This window comes from Onychomys torridus, chromosome 23 (genome assembly GCF_903995425.1).
Source record: "Onychomys torridus chromosome 23, mOncTor1.1, whole genome shotgun sequence".
Lineage (NCBI taxonomy): Eukaryota > Metazoa > Chordata > Mammalia > Rodentia > Cricetidae > Onychomys > Onychomys torridus.
The window spans coordinates 19,603,586-19,622,396 of record NC_050465.1 but is presented as its reverse complement, the minus strand read 5'-3'; the positions used below and the strand labels follow the sequence as shown (position 1 = coordinate 19,622,396).

The 18,811-nt window shown below is 41.4% G+C and overlaps 1 protein-coding gene across 1 annotated transcript in view; it reads right to left on the bottom strand.

Annotated features, from left to right (window-relative positions):
• Man2a1 (mannosidase alpha class 2A member 1) overlaps nucleotides 1–18,811 on the bottom strand; it is a 160,520-nt gene that overhangs the window by 8,890 nt on the left and 132,819 nt on the right. The window contains exons 14-17 of the mRNA XM_036173695.1: nucleotides 14,381–14,514; nucleotides 11,242–11,383; nucleotides 10,048–10,181; nucleotides 4,807–5,010 (exon numbers count right to left, since the gene is read on the bottom strand). Coding sequence (XP_036029588.1) covers nucleotides 4,807–5,010; nucleotides 10,048–10,181; nucleotides 11,242–11,383; nucleotides 14,381–14,514 — 614 coding nt within the window. The remainder of the gene's footprint in view (nucleotides 1–4,806; nucleotides 5,011–10,047; nucleotides 10,182–11,241; nucleotides 11,384–14,380; nucleotides 14,515–18,811) is intronic.

Genomic DNA, 18,811 nt, shown 5'->3' with positions numbered 1-18,811 from the left:
TAGGCAGCTGCTGGAATGAGCCAGCCCACACTACACTCTGTGGCAGGGCTCCTGAGACATCTGCTTGTCATCTCCTTACAAGCACAGCACAAAATCACTTTCCAAATACAGAAAGTGCAAGTGTAAATACGCCTATATAAAAACATAAGCTCATCAACTAATAACAGGATCATTCTTGCAAGTTTGGGACTTTGGGAAACAGAAATGGTAACTCTAAGAAATCAAATAACACCTTCTGAGGCCACAAACAGGACTTAAAAATCAGGCCTACCAGGTGGTTTTACACTGATTTAATCTCTATTTTAAATGGTGGTAACTCACTAATTTCTAGTCTCAAAAGTAAAGGCTTTTCTGAATTATTATTTTAAGTAAATTATTATTAAATCTCTTAGCTCTACTTACTAAACCTACAGAGCCAGGATCTCTGGGATGTATACATTCATCCAAGTCTCTGTTTCTATAGGTTCCCATATGTGAGCTTGATTCAGAGAATCAGAGGACTGGCACACTGCACCCCAGAGTCACCTTCCCGCCCCCCAGCCTTTCTCAGTCCCGTTCTTCCAGCTCTCCCTGGGCCTCTCTCACTGCTCCCTGAACCCATAACTCTTTGATCCATGAGCAGCTAGGATGACCAGACTGAAATTTAGAACTGAATGGCCAAGGATGGAAAAGGGGCAGAAAAGGTGCCCCCACTATGCTACTACTTGTAGGTATCAGGGAGGAAGAGACTAGTACTGTTATCAGGCCAAGCAGTCCTTGGAGCTATTAGGAAAATGTTAATTGACATACTGCCAGTGCAAACCTTGGGTCTTGCTTAGAAACCAATATTTATATCAATAGTTCCTTGGGGGAGAATGAGTTGCAATGTCCAAGTGAATCCCACTGTTGTATACTGAATGTTGCCAGCACACAAAGCCAGGAGCTCAATTCAGAATATTGAAATCTAGCTTCTGGACTTGCCCATCCAATCCTTTCTGGCTGTCTCTGGTGTTACTCTGTCACTTCTTTGGCATCTTGTGGAGTTACAATAGGTACATTTTTAGGCAGCAACTTTGTTGAGACAATACTCTTACCGGCTTCACTGAATGATAACCTTTCTTTTTGCAAAGGTTAAGGGCCAAAAAACCAACTCTTTATAGGTTTAAATGGACCAATGAATCTCCTCTGCTCTCAATGACCATTCAAAATACATGCTTAGAGTCCAAAGCTAACATAGGAACTGTCACCAATAGATCCAATAATATTAAAACAGCCTCGCATCTCTAGTCCTGGTTACACGCTGGCATGGTACAATGCCACTGACATTTTAGTCCTTCCTTTTCAAATCTTGACATTCATTTATTATCTATTCCCTCTGCTCAAAATCTCTACCTGTTCCCCCACATTCACACACTGTAAGCAGCATCAGGACCTACTGTAAAAAATTGCTAAACAGTCTTATTAATGAAAAACCTGGAGCCAGATATTGGGGTAAAATCTGAGAGATCAGAAAAGCAGAAAGAAGTCAGCCATGTTCTTACCACTTGGAAATCCTCAGCTAGAGTACTACTTCTTGTGTACACATGCCTATATGCCTCTCTGTTCTGCATCTCACTTCCTCTCTCTGCCCAGCTACATCACTTCCTGTCTGTCTGTATAGACCTCCAGACCTCTATGGTTAGTACTGGGATTAAAGGTATATGTCACCATGCCTGGCTCTGTTCACCAGTGTGGCCTTGAACTCACAGAGATCCAGATGTATCTCTGCCTCCTAAATTCTAGGATTAAAGGCATGTGTTGCCATTGCCTGACTTCTATGTTTTCTACAGTGGCTGGCTTTTTCCTCTGATCCTCAGGTAAGCTTTATTAGGGTATACAATATTTTGGGGGGCATTAATATATCACCACAACCAACTGCCCCTTTACTAAGGGTTTCCGTCTCCCAGAGCCTTTCCAAGCATCATTTTGTTTCTCACAATAAGCTTGAAGCAGGTCTACCTGAAGTGGCCCCATTTCACAAACTAAGCTACATTAGCCATCTCTTGGGCTGCAGGCAGAGAGCGAGAGGTCTGCGAGAAGATGGTAGCCGCAGTAAGTAGGGTGCAGTCTGTACAGAGTCTGGATGCTCAAGACTGTCAACTAATTGTGTAGGTAAGGGGATTTTTCATATGCATGGTGCTTGGTTGGCCTTAACTGTCAACTCATACAGCCTGGAGTCATCGGAGAGGAAGCCCTAGAGTGAGTAACTGTTTTTATCAGCTTGGTTTCTGGCTATGTCTCTGAGGGCTTCTTTTGTCTGAACTTGATATGGAAGGATCCAGTCCACCACTGGCACTACCACTTACCCGGGCAGGTGGTCCAGGGCTATTAAAAAAAATCTAGCTAGACGTGAGGCCAGGAGTAAGCCAGCAAGCAGCCTTCTTGCATGGTTCCTGCCTGCAGGTTCCTGTTTTGAGTTTCTGCCCTGACTTCCTCAATGATGGACTGGTCCTGAAAGTGTACGCTGAAATGAATCTTTTCCTTCTGCAAGATGCTTTTGCTCACAGTGTTTTATCACAGCAACAGAGATGCAAACCAGAACAGGAAGTAATTAAACGCCTATAGTTGGGAGACAGCCAACAAATGATCATCAGGAAGTTACCATTGAAAATCAGCGATATGAAAACCAATGCCAGCCTTGGACTAGAGAGGCTATGACCCTACCCTCCACCAAGTGACGCAGGCAACTTGGGCTGTTCCAAGAAAACCACACCTTTCATACAGTTACAGGAGAAGAGTCATTTACAAATGAGGCCGAGGGGTAGTGGCCAGAATTCCCCACTGTCTGAAGCGCTTGGGATTCTCAGGTTGCTAACGATCTCTGCATCTACACAAAGAAGTGGAGCCTGAGCCCTGGGGTCTTCTGTTTCCTCTATTCTTGTGTTCCCTTTCAGCTTGTGAATTAGTGACATGCTATTTCAAAGAGGCTACCTACCCTCGGCTGTTCTCTCCATGGGCCACTCTGGTCTTTATGGGTCAAAAAACAAAAAGCCAAAAAACAAAAAAGCCATACACAAAAGAACATGACAAAATGCTAGAGGATGGTTCTCAGCCTTCCTAACGCTGTGACCCTTCAATAAAGTTCCTCATGCTGTAGTGACCCCAACCGTAAAATTATATTCGTTACTACTTCATAACCATAATTTTGCTCCTGTTATGAATCATATTCTAAGTATTTTTGGAGACAGAGGATTACCAAAGGTATCATGACCCACAGGTTGAGAACCGCTCTGCTTAAACAGCCAGGCAATTCACTTATTCAACAGAAGGTCCCATCCCATGTCTAGGCTCTGTCCTACACAGGAGGACATGGCAATGGACAGAAGAAGAGCAAAGCTTCCATATTCTTGCCACAGGTGTCCCTCACAGCTTCCATACTTGCTCTGAATTCTGCCAAGATCATTATCTCGTTGTCCCTTATAACCCCCCAGAAATATGGACTGGATCTTTATTTCCTGACGTCCTCCAGGCTTCTACCCCGATTCTCACCGTCTCGATGAGGACTCCTCTACCCACCCCAAGCAAACTAGCATCACCTTGAACTTCTCCTGGGCCTCCCCTTCCCCCTTACCACTCATTATCACTCAGTATATGTTTACTGTTAGTTTTCTTCTGGAATCTTCTCCTACTACAGAGGACCAAGGAGCTGGGGCCATCAGTTTGGCTTTGCTGACAGCTGTAAGCCCAGTGCCCAGCTAGCACCTAGCAGGCATAACCCAAACCCTGCATGCTTACCTCACAGGACCACACAAGTGCTGCAGCACAAATCCACACAGTTATGGCAGCAGCACCCGCTTTCCTTATTACAAGTCACACTGCTCCCTTCACAGCCTGGCCTAAGTTCCTCATCCTGGGCATGAAGTCTGTAAAGCCCTACATATCCACAATGGAGACATTTCTCCTTCCTTGCTTTACTCAGTATGCCCTCTTTATTCTTAAATCCGTCTCTCATCTTGGGTTGGGCTCCTTCCTTCCTTACTGCCTCCAGCTGTGCACCTACTCACAACATCAAAACAGCTGTATCATACCCATAGGAACATAAATACAAACCAAAACACACCAGCCGTTAAACTGGATGCCTAATAAATCCTTCCCATGCTCGCTTTGAAACATCCTCAAAGTTGGCTCTCCACACAAGTTGCAACGTTTCAAACAAGAGATATGAAGAACAAAACCTCTATCGTAGAAGTGATCAAGCACTACATTTAGTGTTTCTCTAACTTTGAGAAACACTGCCTAGCAAACAGGAGTAAATGAATGATGAGCCTGGCCCTGGCCCCTAAATATGAGATCTGAGGCCAGCATTAGCTTCCACGATGGAAAAGGTGCAAACTCTAACCTGCTCACCATACGGGACTGTCCCAAGAGGTAAACAATTCAATACTGGAATATTCTCTAAAGCAGAGCAACTGTCAAATGAACAGCACAGTTGCTAAAAGGGGAAGTCCTTGTAATTATTCCACAGAGCACAGGGAAGCTTACTGCGTGTTATTTTAAGATTTTTATTTATCTATGTGTGTGTGTGTGTGTGTGTGTGTGTGTGTGTGTGTGTGTGTGTGTGTGTGTGTTTACCTAAAGCCCAGTAGAGCGGAGTGTCCTCTGACGCTGAGTTACAGGAAGTTGTAAACCACTCAACCCGGGTGCTGGGAACTGATCTCAAGTCTCCTGTAAGCTCATGAGAGCTGAGCAATTGCTCCAAAGTGTCCCCAACTTCCTCCTCCCTCCTTACCCCGTAGAGCAAGTCCAGAGTGAAAGAAACCGTTCTCTGTGGACATCGGTTGAGTTTACCTTTAACTGTATTGTGCGGAGATTGACCAGATGGATGTCACAAGGTAAAGATGACTGAAGCAGAGGCAGTTCACTCAGCAGCTCCACGGCAGGGGAGGAGAGCTTGGCATTCACTATCATGGGGAGGAACGGATGGTTGAGGAAGGACGAAGTCATGTGGCTGAGGAGGGAAGGATAACTGACTGGACTCTTCTTGTCTTCTTCCTAGAAGACAAGCCAGAAACGCTTGCAAGTTTTGTATTCACAGCACTCACTGAATTAATTCAATCAACTCATTGTCTGACAAAGCTCAAATACATAAACATATGAATACTCTGGGGTATAGTCCACAGATGACAGTCAGAGAAATATACAATAGAGGATCATGCTTGTAGAAGGAAATCCAGTAGTGTTCACCAACTCCTGCTTTAACCATCCCCTCCATCCATCAATACTAAAGATACTCAAGGCGGGCCGGGCGGTGGTGGCGCACCCCTTTAATCCCAGCACTTGGGAGGCAGAGGCAGGTGGATCTCTGTGAGTTCGAGGCCAGCCTGGTCTACAGAGTGAGTTCCAGGAAAGGCGCAAAGCTACACAGAGAAATCCTGTCTCAAACAAACAAACAAAAACAAAATAAAACAAAAAAAAAAAACCCCAAGATACTCAAGGCAGTTCCTACAGTTTTGATAATGAAAAGCATTTTATGAAAACTCCCAACCTACCACAAAACCTTCTAAGTACAAGAAACACAATGTCCCCCATATCTCACGCAACACTGAATGTCAGCACCCCTTTCTCAGGGTTTCTCTATCACATTTTCAAAAGTTCATTTCACACATTCAACAAGCCATATATGGATCTAAAACTATATTTCACAAATGGTAAAAGAAAAAAAATCCAACTTTGAAACCTCAACATTACCAACTGATACAATTAAAACCAAACCAATACATACCAGCCTATAATCCCAGCACTGGGAAACAGAAAATAGCAGCTTTGGCTAAATAGTCAGTTAGAAGTCAGCCTTCCTTAAAAATATATATAGACAAAATAAAATTCTCAAAAGAATCTGATGTTTTCAGGACATAAAAAACACTGGGGACATGTGTAGATCATCTGTGACCTTTGAATTTGGCAAATTACCACCAATTTCTTCTTTCCATTTTATTTTAAAACTGCGACTATTCTGCATGTTACTTCATAGTTACTATGCATTTACACAGTACCTTTTACTTGGTACAGCTTAAAAATACTTTCATTCTTTGCTAGGATGTATATATCCTTATTGGGCAACATTTTCTATATGTCCAACATCAATTAAGTCTACTGCGGTTAGGGACATACATAAGCAAGACAACATTAAAAAACGAAAACTCAGTGCCTAGGTAGACCCTTAGCTAATAATACCCAAGGGGTAAAAACAGACATGGAAGTAAAGACAGACATGGGAAGAATAGAGAAGAGAAAATGATTTATGAAGGGTTCTTTGATCACCAGCTACATTTTATGCAAGTTTAATTTTGTATTAAGGACTGATATCTTCAGGTTTTGCATCTTTTTGTGTGATACAGGACTCAAAGGATTGGCTACCTATCTGTGAGAAAAGACTGGATTCATAACGATCTGGAGCTTAGAATTCAGAATGTCAGAAGAGCATTAAATAGAAGGGTGCTAGCAAAAGGCAACTCCCATTGTACCAGAGGCTCAGCTAACAGTAGATATCATTACCATTCAGACTATGGAGAGAAAAATACTTAATGGCATCAGAGGAACACTGCAGTATTAAAATGCTGGAAAAAATTAGTTCTGAAAGAATTGTATTAAAATGTATCAATTCCCAATTCTTTTTAAAATAAAGATTAAATAAAGCACATAAAATAATGTTCTCCAACAATAGTGCCATTTAATGCAGCTTGTAGAATAGCAGGACTCAAAAGGGGACATTCTTGTCAAGGCACTTAAATGGACTACCAGAGCAAACGACTTTATAATCTTGGTCAGGAATGCTGACAAAATCATTTCTGAGTAATGGAAGATGAAAGATTCCAACAGAAAGGTAAAGAGGGCCTTCTCAGATTCAAGAAGGATGCGTTCAGGAAGCACTCTCTGGCTTTGTTCTGTATGGGGGAATCCTAGACACTGACACTCAGTGACAGATGAGGTGCTTCACTGATGAATCACCTACTGAAAATGCTCTGCATGCACACCAATCCTCCAAGCCAGATCAGTTCCCCTGACCCTGGTGCTTTCCTTCTTGGGGGGCCTTTATTCATGGGTCCTAGCCCACATTGACAGAATCAAGAGCTCCAGGTATCAGGCCTTGGCAGTACAGAGCTGAAAAGGTAAAATTTAAAGCTGTAGGTAAAAACTCAAGGATTGAACTACAGGCTGCTCTGTGGCTCTGAGCTAGGAACTGCACCATAGATTCTCCCATGAAATAAACAAGGGTCTGAATCAAAGATGTTTGACAAAATCTTGTAAAAGGAAACAGTGTTTTAAATGCAACAAGTCACAGAATTAAAGAACTGGCAGTTTGATTGTTCTCAGCAAGACATGTGAGTTAAGAGAAGGGTGTGGTTAGTTTTCTCCATAAAAGCACAATGGACAAATAACAGTGTTGGCCAGCAAACAAAGTCTCAGCCAGGGTCCCCCATACACGTATTTTCTAATTTTTATAGTAACAAGGGGCTCAACAGGATATTTACAGATGAACTGCTACACTCGTTTTTAACCCCCTAGAAAGGCAGTCTTCTAAATTCCATGTCTTGGGAGAAGCCCACATTTCTAACACATAATTGCTGTAGAAGTATCACCCGTTTGATTAAGCTGCAAAGGCTCTGCCAGCCCTCCAGTTACCGACCCTACTACTAGTATTTGTTCAGTTTCTTAGTGTTTGGAAGGTTTTGGATATGGGAGTCCAGCCTTGTGTGTGCAGTCTGACATGACCAAGTTTCCAGCTTATGCTGATCTGACCATATGGAGCGGAAACCTTCTTGGTTGTGCTGGTCTTTGATCAGCAACTGGACTTCCTGCGCTGCCCTCTGTCCTTTATCAAGCTCACTTGAGTTATGGACCCTGCAAGCATCAAAGGCTTCCACTTTGCTTAGTCAATTATGTGTAAGTCAATGATGTGTCTTCAGTAGTTTGTTTGTTTGTGGGGGTGTGCTGGAGATGGAACCCAGGGTCTGGTGCACATTCTCCGAGCATCCCCACATAGACACCACCAGCTGGAACTGACGGGGAATGCTCAATGGGGTTTATGTCCTCAAGTTTATCAGAGCATGCTAGCTCCCAACCACACAAACATGTGTTCTTAAATCTGGTAAGCTCTTCATGCTAGGTTTTCCTTATATTTGAGAAGAACCGGTTTCCAAGGCACATCAACAGGACCGTAACACCTGTATGGCTTCTATATCACCAATGGTCCTTTGTTCTATTCCAGCCAGTGCCAGGAAGGGGGAAGAAGTGTCAAAAATAAATAAATAAATAAAATCTCCAAGAGGTGAATGGCAGAAGCAATTTCCATTTCTCAGTTCCACTGGCCATCAGCAGGGATGATGTCTCCACTTGTGCCCCAGATCTGTGTCTTCATTGCCTCTGCAGGAGAGCCAGAAAGCAAGACCTACTGCTCTCAGCCTGCCCAGTGTTTCCACGAGTCTGAAGAGCTTACCTTTGGCTGCTCTTTCAACATCATTATTTTGAACATTAGAACTAATGGTTGAAATTAAAAACATTCTACAAAAGTTAAACCATGGGCCACACATCATTTCTTGATCCAGTGTCTTTTAAATCAATTCCACTACAAATTAAAACATAGAGTTTCTTTTCTAGTTCACTTTTTATTTAAAAGCTATGGATTCAAGCCCTAGAATCTATAGTTAAGTAAAAGGGAAATTTCACTAACATATGATTATAGAAATATTGGATCAAATTTAAATCAATTGCTATCCAAGGAGTTTTGAATAGAATCAACAAATTGTTTAACTTCTAAGTGAGAGCTTTTAGGGTCTAAATGAAATTCTTTATTGCTGTAGTAAACAGAAATTGTGTATGTTAGTGTCGACACAGAGAGAAGAAACCAATGCATGTTTATCTCTTTAAACTGGGCTGATACAAATTTTAACATCTAAAATGAATAATAATCATTTTTTTTCCTAATTTAATTCTAAATACTATGAAATTACTTGTTTTAAATCGTCTATTTTCATCCCGTCAATCTATTTGTCTATTTAGACACAAATTGTCTACATGGGCAAAGAAGCCCTATGATGCCTGAAGACGAGCCAGATACATTCCAAGAGTCTAGAAGGAAGACAACTATGAGGTGTGCTGAATTTCCAACACAGCACACCAGACTCTGCTTTCTCATCCACCTATACATTTGAGCATCCATTCACACGGCACATTGGGCCTTGCTCTAAGATCCTAGAAGCAGAGAAGGACACAGTCCTACTCTCATGGAGTTTATGGTCCAAAGCAGGGAAAAAGACTGGTCAACTAATCATACACTAACATGTCTAGGAGACAAACAGTCCAGAGGGGGCGTAAGAGGAGACAATGTGGACAAGGAAGAAGCAAGCTCCGGTCTGAAGTACTGCTAGGAACTCCCTAGACAGGAAGGAGGAAAGGGCAGGTGCACAGATACCACAGAGCAAGAGGGCATGAGAAGAACTTGGCACTGAAAGAAAACCAGTCAGCCTAGTGCAGAAGTGCTGAGAGGCATGGAAGACGCTTGGGTGACAAAAGATCCAACGGGAGCATCTACGAGCCAGTGGTCAATTTTTGGCATCAATACTGCTATCAGTGAGAAGACACAGGTTCTCACCTGTGGTTCAGCTTCTGTCCCACTGATTAACAAAGTGCTAGAATCTTATGTAGAGCAATAAATACTGATATGGAAACCAAGTCAGTCTGTTTTCAAACCATAAGCTTTAGACTATGCTATGGTCACTAAGGTTTAGAATCCACTGTATAGTTCAACCATCTATTCTCTAATTCTTAGGTCAAAAGACCTGTCTTTTCTTTGAAAATAATCTCATCCAAATTGCTTTCTTGGCATTATATTTGGCAATACAGTAAAGAAAAGTAAAAAACAATATGGCCCAAATATTTCTAACTGAAAAATTTCTCTAAATATAAGCTGACTCTACTATACAGACTTCTCAAAATTAGAAACTAGATTAAAATTTTAAGTTATCACTTTGAATTTTGGGGAGAAAGAACCTCTAACATAAGAAATGCTTAGTGTTGATGGATTCCTACCATGTTCACACCATTTCTCTTCTCCAGCAGGATTCGAAACAAATTAGCTGTAATCTTATTATCATGTACGCCTTGGCCAAGGCCACGGTTATCATCTTGCATGAGTCTTCGATCCATGAAGACTTCAATTTGACCTAAAATCAAAGAGACAAAGAAATCTCACCAGGATAATTTTATGCAGATATTCACTGAGGGCACCACTTAAATAGAAACCCAGGTGCCTTGCTTTGAACTAAAGTCCCCTTGAGTGAAGGAGGGGATCCAGATACTCTACGAGATGACAGGCCGCCTTTTGATCATAGGTCAAAGTAGCAACTAAAAATACATAAAACACATTATCATTTCTGCTTTTCTCCATTACTGCTTAGTAACCACTTTCCAATAGCATCATGGTTATAGGAGCAGGTCTTCAAGATGTAAGTCTTTTGAGGGGCAGGTCATACACCACAATCCAGGAAAACAATACTGTATGTTTGAACTACAGTATCACTTTTGCAAACTGTCTAAACTTCTAGAGTTTGAGGTTTCCAATCCCATCATGATGACAACACAGATCTCTGAACATGACAGACTAGCAAAAGTAAATTACAGCGGCACTTTGTACATGAAATGTTTCCCAAAGCCCTTGTGTTGGAGGCCTGCTCCCTAGTTCAGGGCCACTTGGCAGTGACTAGATCAAAACTAACTTCATTAATAGTAACTCGCTGATATGTTCACAGCTGCACGGGCTGTTACAAGGCAGGGTCTAGTTCAAGGGGGTCATTGGTCCAAAGCCTGAAAGGTAGACCCTGACCTCAGGTCTGCTTTCTTCCACTTCCTCTCCCTGTCTCTTCCATTCTTCTTCATAATGACCAGGCTGTCAACTCACTACAGTTTGAAGTCAAGAGCCAAGTGATTACGGCTAGAAGCCTGAAGTCATGAGCCAAAATGTAGCTTTCTTGCCTAAAGTTTCAGGCATTCTGTCACAATGAAAAACTAACAAATACGCTTACCTCTAAAAACAACTGTGGCATCACAGTGTCCTGCTCTTTATCTGAAGACTGAGGGCAATCATCTTAGGTTATCCTCATAAAACCTGAGTTAACTACTTGCCTGATTCTTGAAGGAAAGCAGCTCATGGGGGATAATTAATATGTCTGACCACAGAAATATTACACACTTAGAACTCCAAGCAGACTGTGAAACATCACATACCAGAAACCAGGCTAGCCGTGCCTAAAGACTGAGCGGCAAGCAGTGTGAGCCGGTATTCGGCATCCTGGATGTAGGCCATCGTACTCATTGGGTAAACATTGGCTTGAAGAGGCAATTTGCTCATTGTCCTTCTAGGCTGAATCTATGAAACCAAGCAATTCTCATTTCACAAATGTATTATTTACACATATACTTTCATAAATTAGATTATTTAGTTATCTCTTTCCTGAAGAGAAAAAGGCATAACTTCTGTTCTTGTTCAAGCAAAGAAATATTTAAAAATTAAAACACTCCTTAAAATCATTTGCAAAGAAACCACAAGGCTCTTAGAAGACAATTTTTAAATGTGAGAGGTAGAACTTGTCTGGATTTTAAAACTGGCATTATTTAAAGTCACAATAAAAAATGCCCAGCAGAAGTCATGTAGTTTCCCATATTTGCATAAAACAAATTATGAAGGTATTAAGTATTCATTTCTCATTGAGATCTAACATGCTGCTTTTGTAATGAATGCTAAGCACAATAACTCACTGTCCCCATTCAAGAACTATCTATTATTCTTGAATCAGTTTTAATAAATACCACAGAGATTGTCCCCAAATCCTCTAACATATTACATTATAATAAAGTGCATACTTATAGTTTAAAAAAAAAATCAGTGTTTACTCTTGTTTATTTTAAATCGAGATACTTCTGAATACCAGTATTTTGCAGCCTCGTGTTTAAATGCATGAAGTAGAATTTTACCTTTTGAGAGGCTGTCAGTACCTAAAACCATTTTATATCCTCAGGACCCTGTTATCATTGGATTTTACTCACACCACTTAAAAATGCCATTTCCTTCTTTAAACTTGTGAAAGTATAAAACGAAACTCAAAAATAGTAAAGGCAGTGGCTCACATGAGCTGTGTTCCTAGCAATGGAAGGGTTGTCCTGATGAAGCATGTCCCAGATCTGACCTTCAGCATCCCCAACAAGCCCCCACCACCTACTGGTTATGCTGAGTCTCTTCAAATTCTTATTTAACTATAATCTGTGAAACTGATCTTCCTTTGAGGTAAGTGTCTTTTCAGAAACAAACACGACCAAAACCTGGCATCCTTGTAAGAAAGAAATGTGGACACAGAGAGACACATACAGTGGCAATGTTATAACAACATGTGACGTCAGAGGAAGAGGCTGGGAGGCACAGCCACACACTCAGCAACGCCAGGATCACCTATATGTAAACTCGCGAAGCTAGGAAGCAGCAAGGAAGGGTGCTTTATTAGAGTCTGTGCAGGGAGCGTGGCCTTGCACACAGCCTGACTTCAGACATTGGATTTCCAAGAGGATGAAAGAACTAAGTCCTGTTCTTTTAAGATGCTCAGTTTGTGGTAATACAAATGCTTCGCAACTCTAGGAAAGGAATACAGCAGTTAAGACAGGGCAGAGAGGGAGAGGAGAAGAGAAGTGGAAGAGGAAGAAAGAAGGGACAGAGGGAAGGGAGGGGAGAGAGGGCAGAAGCAGGCAGGCTACTGTCAAAGAATTCTCTACTCCTCTTAACAATCTCACTGTTCGTGCCCTGACTGGACTGCATCTTTTAAAATTATGAAACAATATGTAAAGACGCCTCACTTGTGTTCCTGCTTTTCCCACTCCCTAACCGGGTCTCCCTCTAGTTCTGCCCAAGAACTACCATTTCCATAGGTTAAAATGGGGTTTATTTTAAGAAATATTTACACTGTGGACTTGAAATAATATCAACACTTGTTTGACTACTGGAATGAAAATGCACATTTTTAGCAATTCACTTTTTACTGTTTTCTTATTCATGTATACACCAATATAACAAACACTTATTTCTGTGAGATTTTAAGAAAATACTTTCTTTTGTATGTAAGAAAAATGAACTGCCATAAAGTCAGAGTTTCGCTTGAAAACCTAAGGGCTGGAGTCGAATTCACATGCTAATCAGAATGTACGCTGCAATTTCTGTTCTCTGGAGAAGGTTTAATTTTAACTTTTTTTTTTTGCAGGAAATCATAGAAGAGGAAATTATCCAGCCCTTTCCACTTATAGCCAGTTGAAAATCAGACCAAGTAAAAAGCATATGTTGTGAAATTATTTCTATTCATAGCCAGGAATTTTTGAAATGCTAATGTTTTAAAAATTTGCTCATGTTTTTAGTGGTGTTATTCAAAGACACACTGTCACATATTCAAAATAATAGAAATTTAAAATAATAATCCAAAGAACTTTCTTAAGTACTATTAAAAGAATCAATAATATACAAGTAAGATACAAGAATTGATTTTCTTACTATATTTAGAGTTGCTGTATGATGATATATAGCAGCCCACATTTCTAAAGTGGCATATACTTCTCTATGTACCTGCATGCATGTACAAATGTGCATACCCAGTCAATGTTAACAGACGTAAAGAACTACCATAAAACTTAAAAGATGTCATTATTAATGAAATTAATGATATGTATATGAGTTCTTCATGTAGAAAAAGGACTCGAACCCTAATTATGTTTCCTTTCTAATAAATTCATATTTATAGTTTTAGCAAAGTGTTCATAGTCATCAATTTCTCATTTTTAAATAATTAAATATTTAAAAATGTATGTGTAAGGGTGTGTGTGTGTGTGTGTGTGTGTGAGAGTGAGAGAGAGAGAGAGAAAGAAAGAGAGAGAGAGAGATTGAGATTATATGTACCATGTGCATGTAGGTTCCCAGACAGGCCAAATCCCCTAAGTCTAGAATTACAAGTAGTTGTGAGCACCTGACATGGGTGTTGGGAACTGAACCAGATTTTCTTCAAGTAAGCACTCTCTCTAGCCCCCTAGTTTTCAATTTGAAAGAATAAACTTTTACAAATAAATACTCTAAAAACATGATCTCTCTCAAAGACTTGTTTTAACTTTGGAAATCTGATTATAGAAGCTATAAATGTCTGTTAAAATTTGGTTTTATTTTAGACATAGTTTTCAACTTTAGAAACATTTTTCAAATGACTCAAAAATAACTGGACAATTATCCTATATAAAAATTACATACATAAACATATACATCCCCTGTATATAACACATAAATATATGCATAAAAATTACATAAAAATATAAGTGTTACAGTGATTTTAGAGAAAATTACCTGGTATCCATTTAGGTCAGTATAAAATCTATTTTGGTTGTTTATTTTAGATGAAATTCTCATTACAATCTCACGGTTATGCACATTTCGAATGTCCACAATATTAGAAACTTCCATTGACTGTCCTTCTATTCCTAAATTTAAAAGAATATACACATTAACAAAAGCAATTATTGTCTCCACACTTATTAACTGTAGCGTAGACAGCTCTTCTCAAACTTACATATAGTTCCCTGTTTTCTGATTCTTAACCATTTCTCATGTATGAAATGGTGTTAAAAATTTAACAGTTTTTCCTTCTTGATACCAGACTTAAACAGCACTTAAGAGTACATGTACTTCCATAACAGGATGAGCTAAAGCAGGAACATAACATGCCACGTATTTCTCAATGAGTTCCGAGGGGAAGGAAGACGTGGCGTGAGAGAGACCAGGCCCCTGAAGACCAGCCCTCGCTCACTTGTACTGCTCCCACAAAGACATCATGACCTTATCCTCTCTTCACACCCTAGAATGAGGAGCCACCCAGTTTACATTGTTGGATGGACACAGTGTGTCACTGCCCTGTGGCTGTCTCATGAGGAGACAGGAGATCCCAGGAGGTAATTTATGACTGGAACTTCTATTAACACAGGAGCATTTATGGATTATAATTTGGAGAGAGCCTTAGAAATTAAGTAAATTTTAATTGCATTTCCTTGTCCTTTAGGGTCCCCTGTTATGGCATGATCCATTCTGCCCTTTACTACAGAAAGCAAAGGACAGCCTGAAGATGCGTCAAACTTGGATCCTTTTGGAGAAACCTAAAGTGTTTATCAGTGTCTATCTGTTGTCACTCTACCTTCAGTGCATTGTTAGGTACTCAGGAAAGCCTTGGGTCAACCTCACAGATGAAGAGAGGGGATGTGAAGAAATGTAACGCATTTAGTAGAGATGGAGTATATGGAAGAGAGCCAGTACGGTGTCTTCCAGAGAATAGCAAGAAAGAGAGAAGAGGAGACCCTGTCCTGGCCCTTTCCAAAGTTGATGCCTGTGGTGTTCTGAGTACCCTGGAGACACACACACACACATACACACACACACACACACACACCTATATACATACACACATCTATATACATACACACACACATCCATAAACACAGACACACACACACACCTATATACATATACATATCTATATACATACACATACATCCATAAACACACACACATGCACAGACAGACACACACACACCTATATACATACACACATCTATATACATACACATACATCCATAAACACACACACACACAGACACATACACACACCTATATACATATACATACACACACAACCATAAACACACACACACACACAGACAGACAGACACACACACACCTATATACATATACATGCACACACATCCATAAACACACAGACAGACAGACACACACACACACACACACACACACACACAGCCCTCTCTGTGCTGACAACTAGTAAACTCTTTAACAAGGTGAACTACCTTAAGAAAAAATGGAGGAAGAGAATGGAGTAAGGCAGCCCACCCCCCCAGGAGCCAAAACGAACCCAGTGCTTCCAGGAAGTGACAATGAGTCACTGAAAGGAATCTTGGGTATGTGGGGTTATGGAGAAGGATGCACGTGAAGCTAGCTCAGGCACTATAGGTGTCTGTAAACACACTGGAAATTGTGAACCATGTTTTAGTTGGAGTTGCTATTGCTGTGATAAAGCACCATGACCAAAAGCAAGTTGGGAAGGACAGGGTTTATGTCGGCTTACATGTTCCTATCACTGGTCATCGTGAAGGGAAGGAGAAGAATTTGAAGCAGGAATCTGGAGGGAGGAGCTGATGCAGGAGCCAGGGAGGGATTCTGCTTCCTGCCTCCCTCCCTTCTTGTGGCTTGCTCAGCCCACTTTCTTACTGAACCAGGGCCACAGCGGAGGAGCAGCCATGCCCACAGTGATCTGGCCCTCCCACATCACACATCAATCAAGAAAATGCACCACAGGCCAGTCTAGTGTGGGGTATCTTCTCAAATGAGGTTCCCTCTTTCCAAGTGACCCTAGTTTATATGAAGTTGACATGAAACTAGCCAGCACAGACTAGAAATAATAGGAGATAGGCTAAAGTCTCTATCAACAAAATCTGCAGGAACTCACAGAACTTCAGACGCAGGTGGCTGGCTCTTCAATTCAAGCACAGCACCTGGCACCAGCCTCAGTCTCTCCCATGTTTTCAACTCATAGAATATAAATGTCAGGAATGAGGTAGTGGGGGAACACCTTTCTTAAATGCCATCAGAACTCTGAAGCAGCCAGTTTAAAATAAAGAATACCTCCACCACTATTGACAAGTTAAATTAATGAGTGTGTGTGTGTGTGTGTGTGTGTGTGTGTGTGTGTGTGTGTGTGTGTAGATGTGGGTTTGTGTGCACCTGCGCACATGTATGTGTATATTACATAGTACAATAGACTCTTCTTTGAGCTAGAATACACGTCACTCCAGCTGCAAACATTACTTTTATTGTGTTTCCAGAAACCAGAATGTTTTTTAAACTAAAATGAAATGCATGTGGAATTCTAATAAACCTAAAACACCCAAATACACAACATGGAGCCTGGGGTGTAGCTCAGTGGTAGAGCACGTGCTTAGCATAAGTGTGACCCTGAGTTCAATCCCCAGGACTCCAAGCCCTCATTAGATCCCTCCACAAGAACCAAAGTGCTCCTGTAGCTTGCAGGGGCACAGATGGTGACAGGAAGTTAACTCTAGTCACCGAGTGCCTGCAGGACTTTTAGTGGCGTTTTATCTTTCCTTCTCTCTAGACCGGATATTCTCTCAGGGGTCAACAGAATACATGAAATAAAATGAAGTCTTAACAAGAGGGAACATCATTAGTTTCAATTCATGTCTCTCCAGAAAACATTTCCAAAGAACACGCTTTAAGGGAAAAATTAATAATTTCATGTTACCTCTGGCAATGATAAATTATTCTATTGAGAAAACCATCTTTCTCAAGCCCAGTACTATGCTCAGATCCTGATGTGGCAACACATACTTCAAGCCCCTTAAAAGGAGCCCTATATTCATTCACAAATCAGCAAGGTGTTAATTTAAATTCTGAACCAGGATAGTGTTCTAAAATAAGATCAAACTTAAAATGCCTATTATGAAAAAAAACAACAACAACCCATAATTGCAATAAAAGCAAGTCAGTGCATCTGAGTCCTTAAAGAGAATGGAGAAACTGTGTGTGAGTAGGCTGGGAGACTGCCAACCTTCCTTTTTCTGTGTCAAGAGTTCCCTGAGCTCCAGAAGTCTGAGAGTTGAATGGAGGGCACGCTAAAGGAAGGTCAAGACCACTAGTCTGAGTTCTCCACATAAGCGGCAGTGAGATAGTTAATTGTACCAAAGTGGTTCTCTCAGGCTTTCCAGGCTCCTGTAGGTTTTCTGTAATCTTGGGAAAGAAAAATGATTCCAGTTGTACAAGGTTTAGGGTCCCCTTAAAGAGGGGATGGGCAAAGTCAGTGCTAGGACCTCCCCTCCTACGGCCAAGAGAATGGAGGATGTTTGCTGTTACCAACACAAAGCAAGATTAGAGATGGTTAAAAAAAAAAAAAAAAAAGTGGTGCACAGAAGCCAACGAGTCTCCCGCAGCTGCTGTCCAGATGAGGAAGAGTCCAGCCTCAGTGGTGTGTCTTCTCCGGAGTCCACTGGCTTTTCATAGACATGCTATCTTACACAGCATCCTTACATGCCAGTGCTAACCTCTGGGCACATGAAGTGCTGAATCACTGCTCAGCAGAAACAGCCAAGAAAGAAAAACCCATGCCTCATCAAACAGAAATTACCTGACATGGGAGGAAAAAAAACCAGCCTGTGATAAAGGGAAAGTATCTGTGAGTATTCAGCAACAGTGATTTTCATCATGGGCAAGGGCATGCACATGGGTTCCTCACAGCGTCCAGGCATGCTGTAAATATCTGCTAACTGAAGGGCAGAAGCTAAGAGAGCATGGGAACAGGCAGCAGGTGCCAACACTGCTGTGTACTTCTGGTACATTCCTGCTGTGCACTTCACAGGCCAGTTTTTAACTCCTGAGCCTAAGCCCAGGAGCACGTCACTTTCTAATGGTACGAAGGCTGACGCCACCAGGACTAAACCACTCTCAATCACCATGCCCCCGACTGCCTGGGAAGCTGAAAATACTTTGGGAGAGAGGTCCGGCAGAGGAGAAGCCATGCTTGCAGCAACTCTGAATAGGAAGAAGATCTTCAGCCACCAGGTGGGTAGAGCAGGAATGGAGGAGGGAAAAGAGAGGGCAAGGAGGGAGGGAGGGAGGGTGGGGAAGAGAGGGAGGTGCTGAGCTGACACGTGGCAGGAGGGCCATCTTGTGGAACCTAGTTAATGGACCTAGCACCCA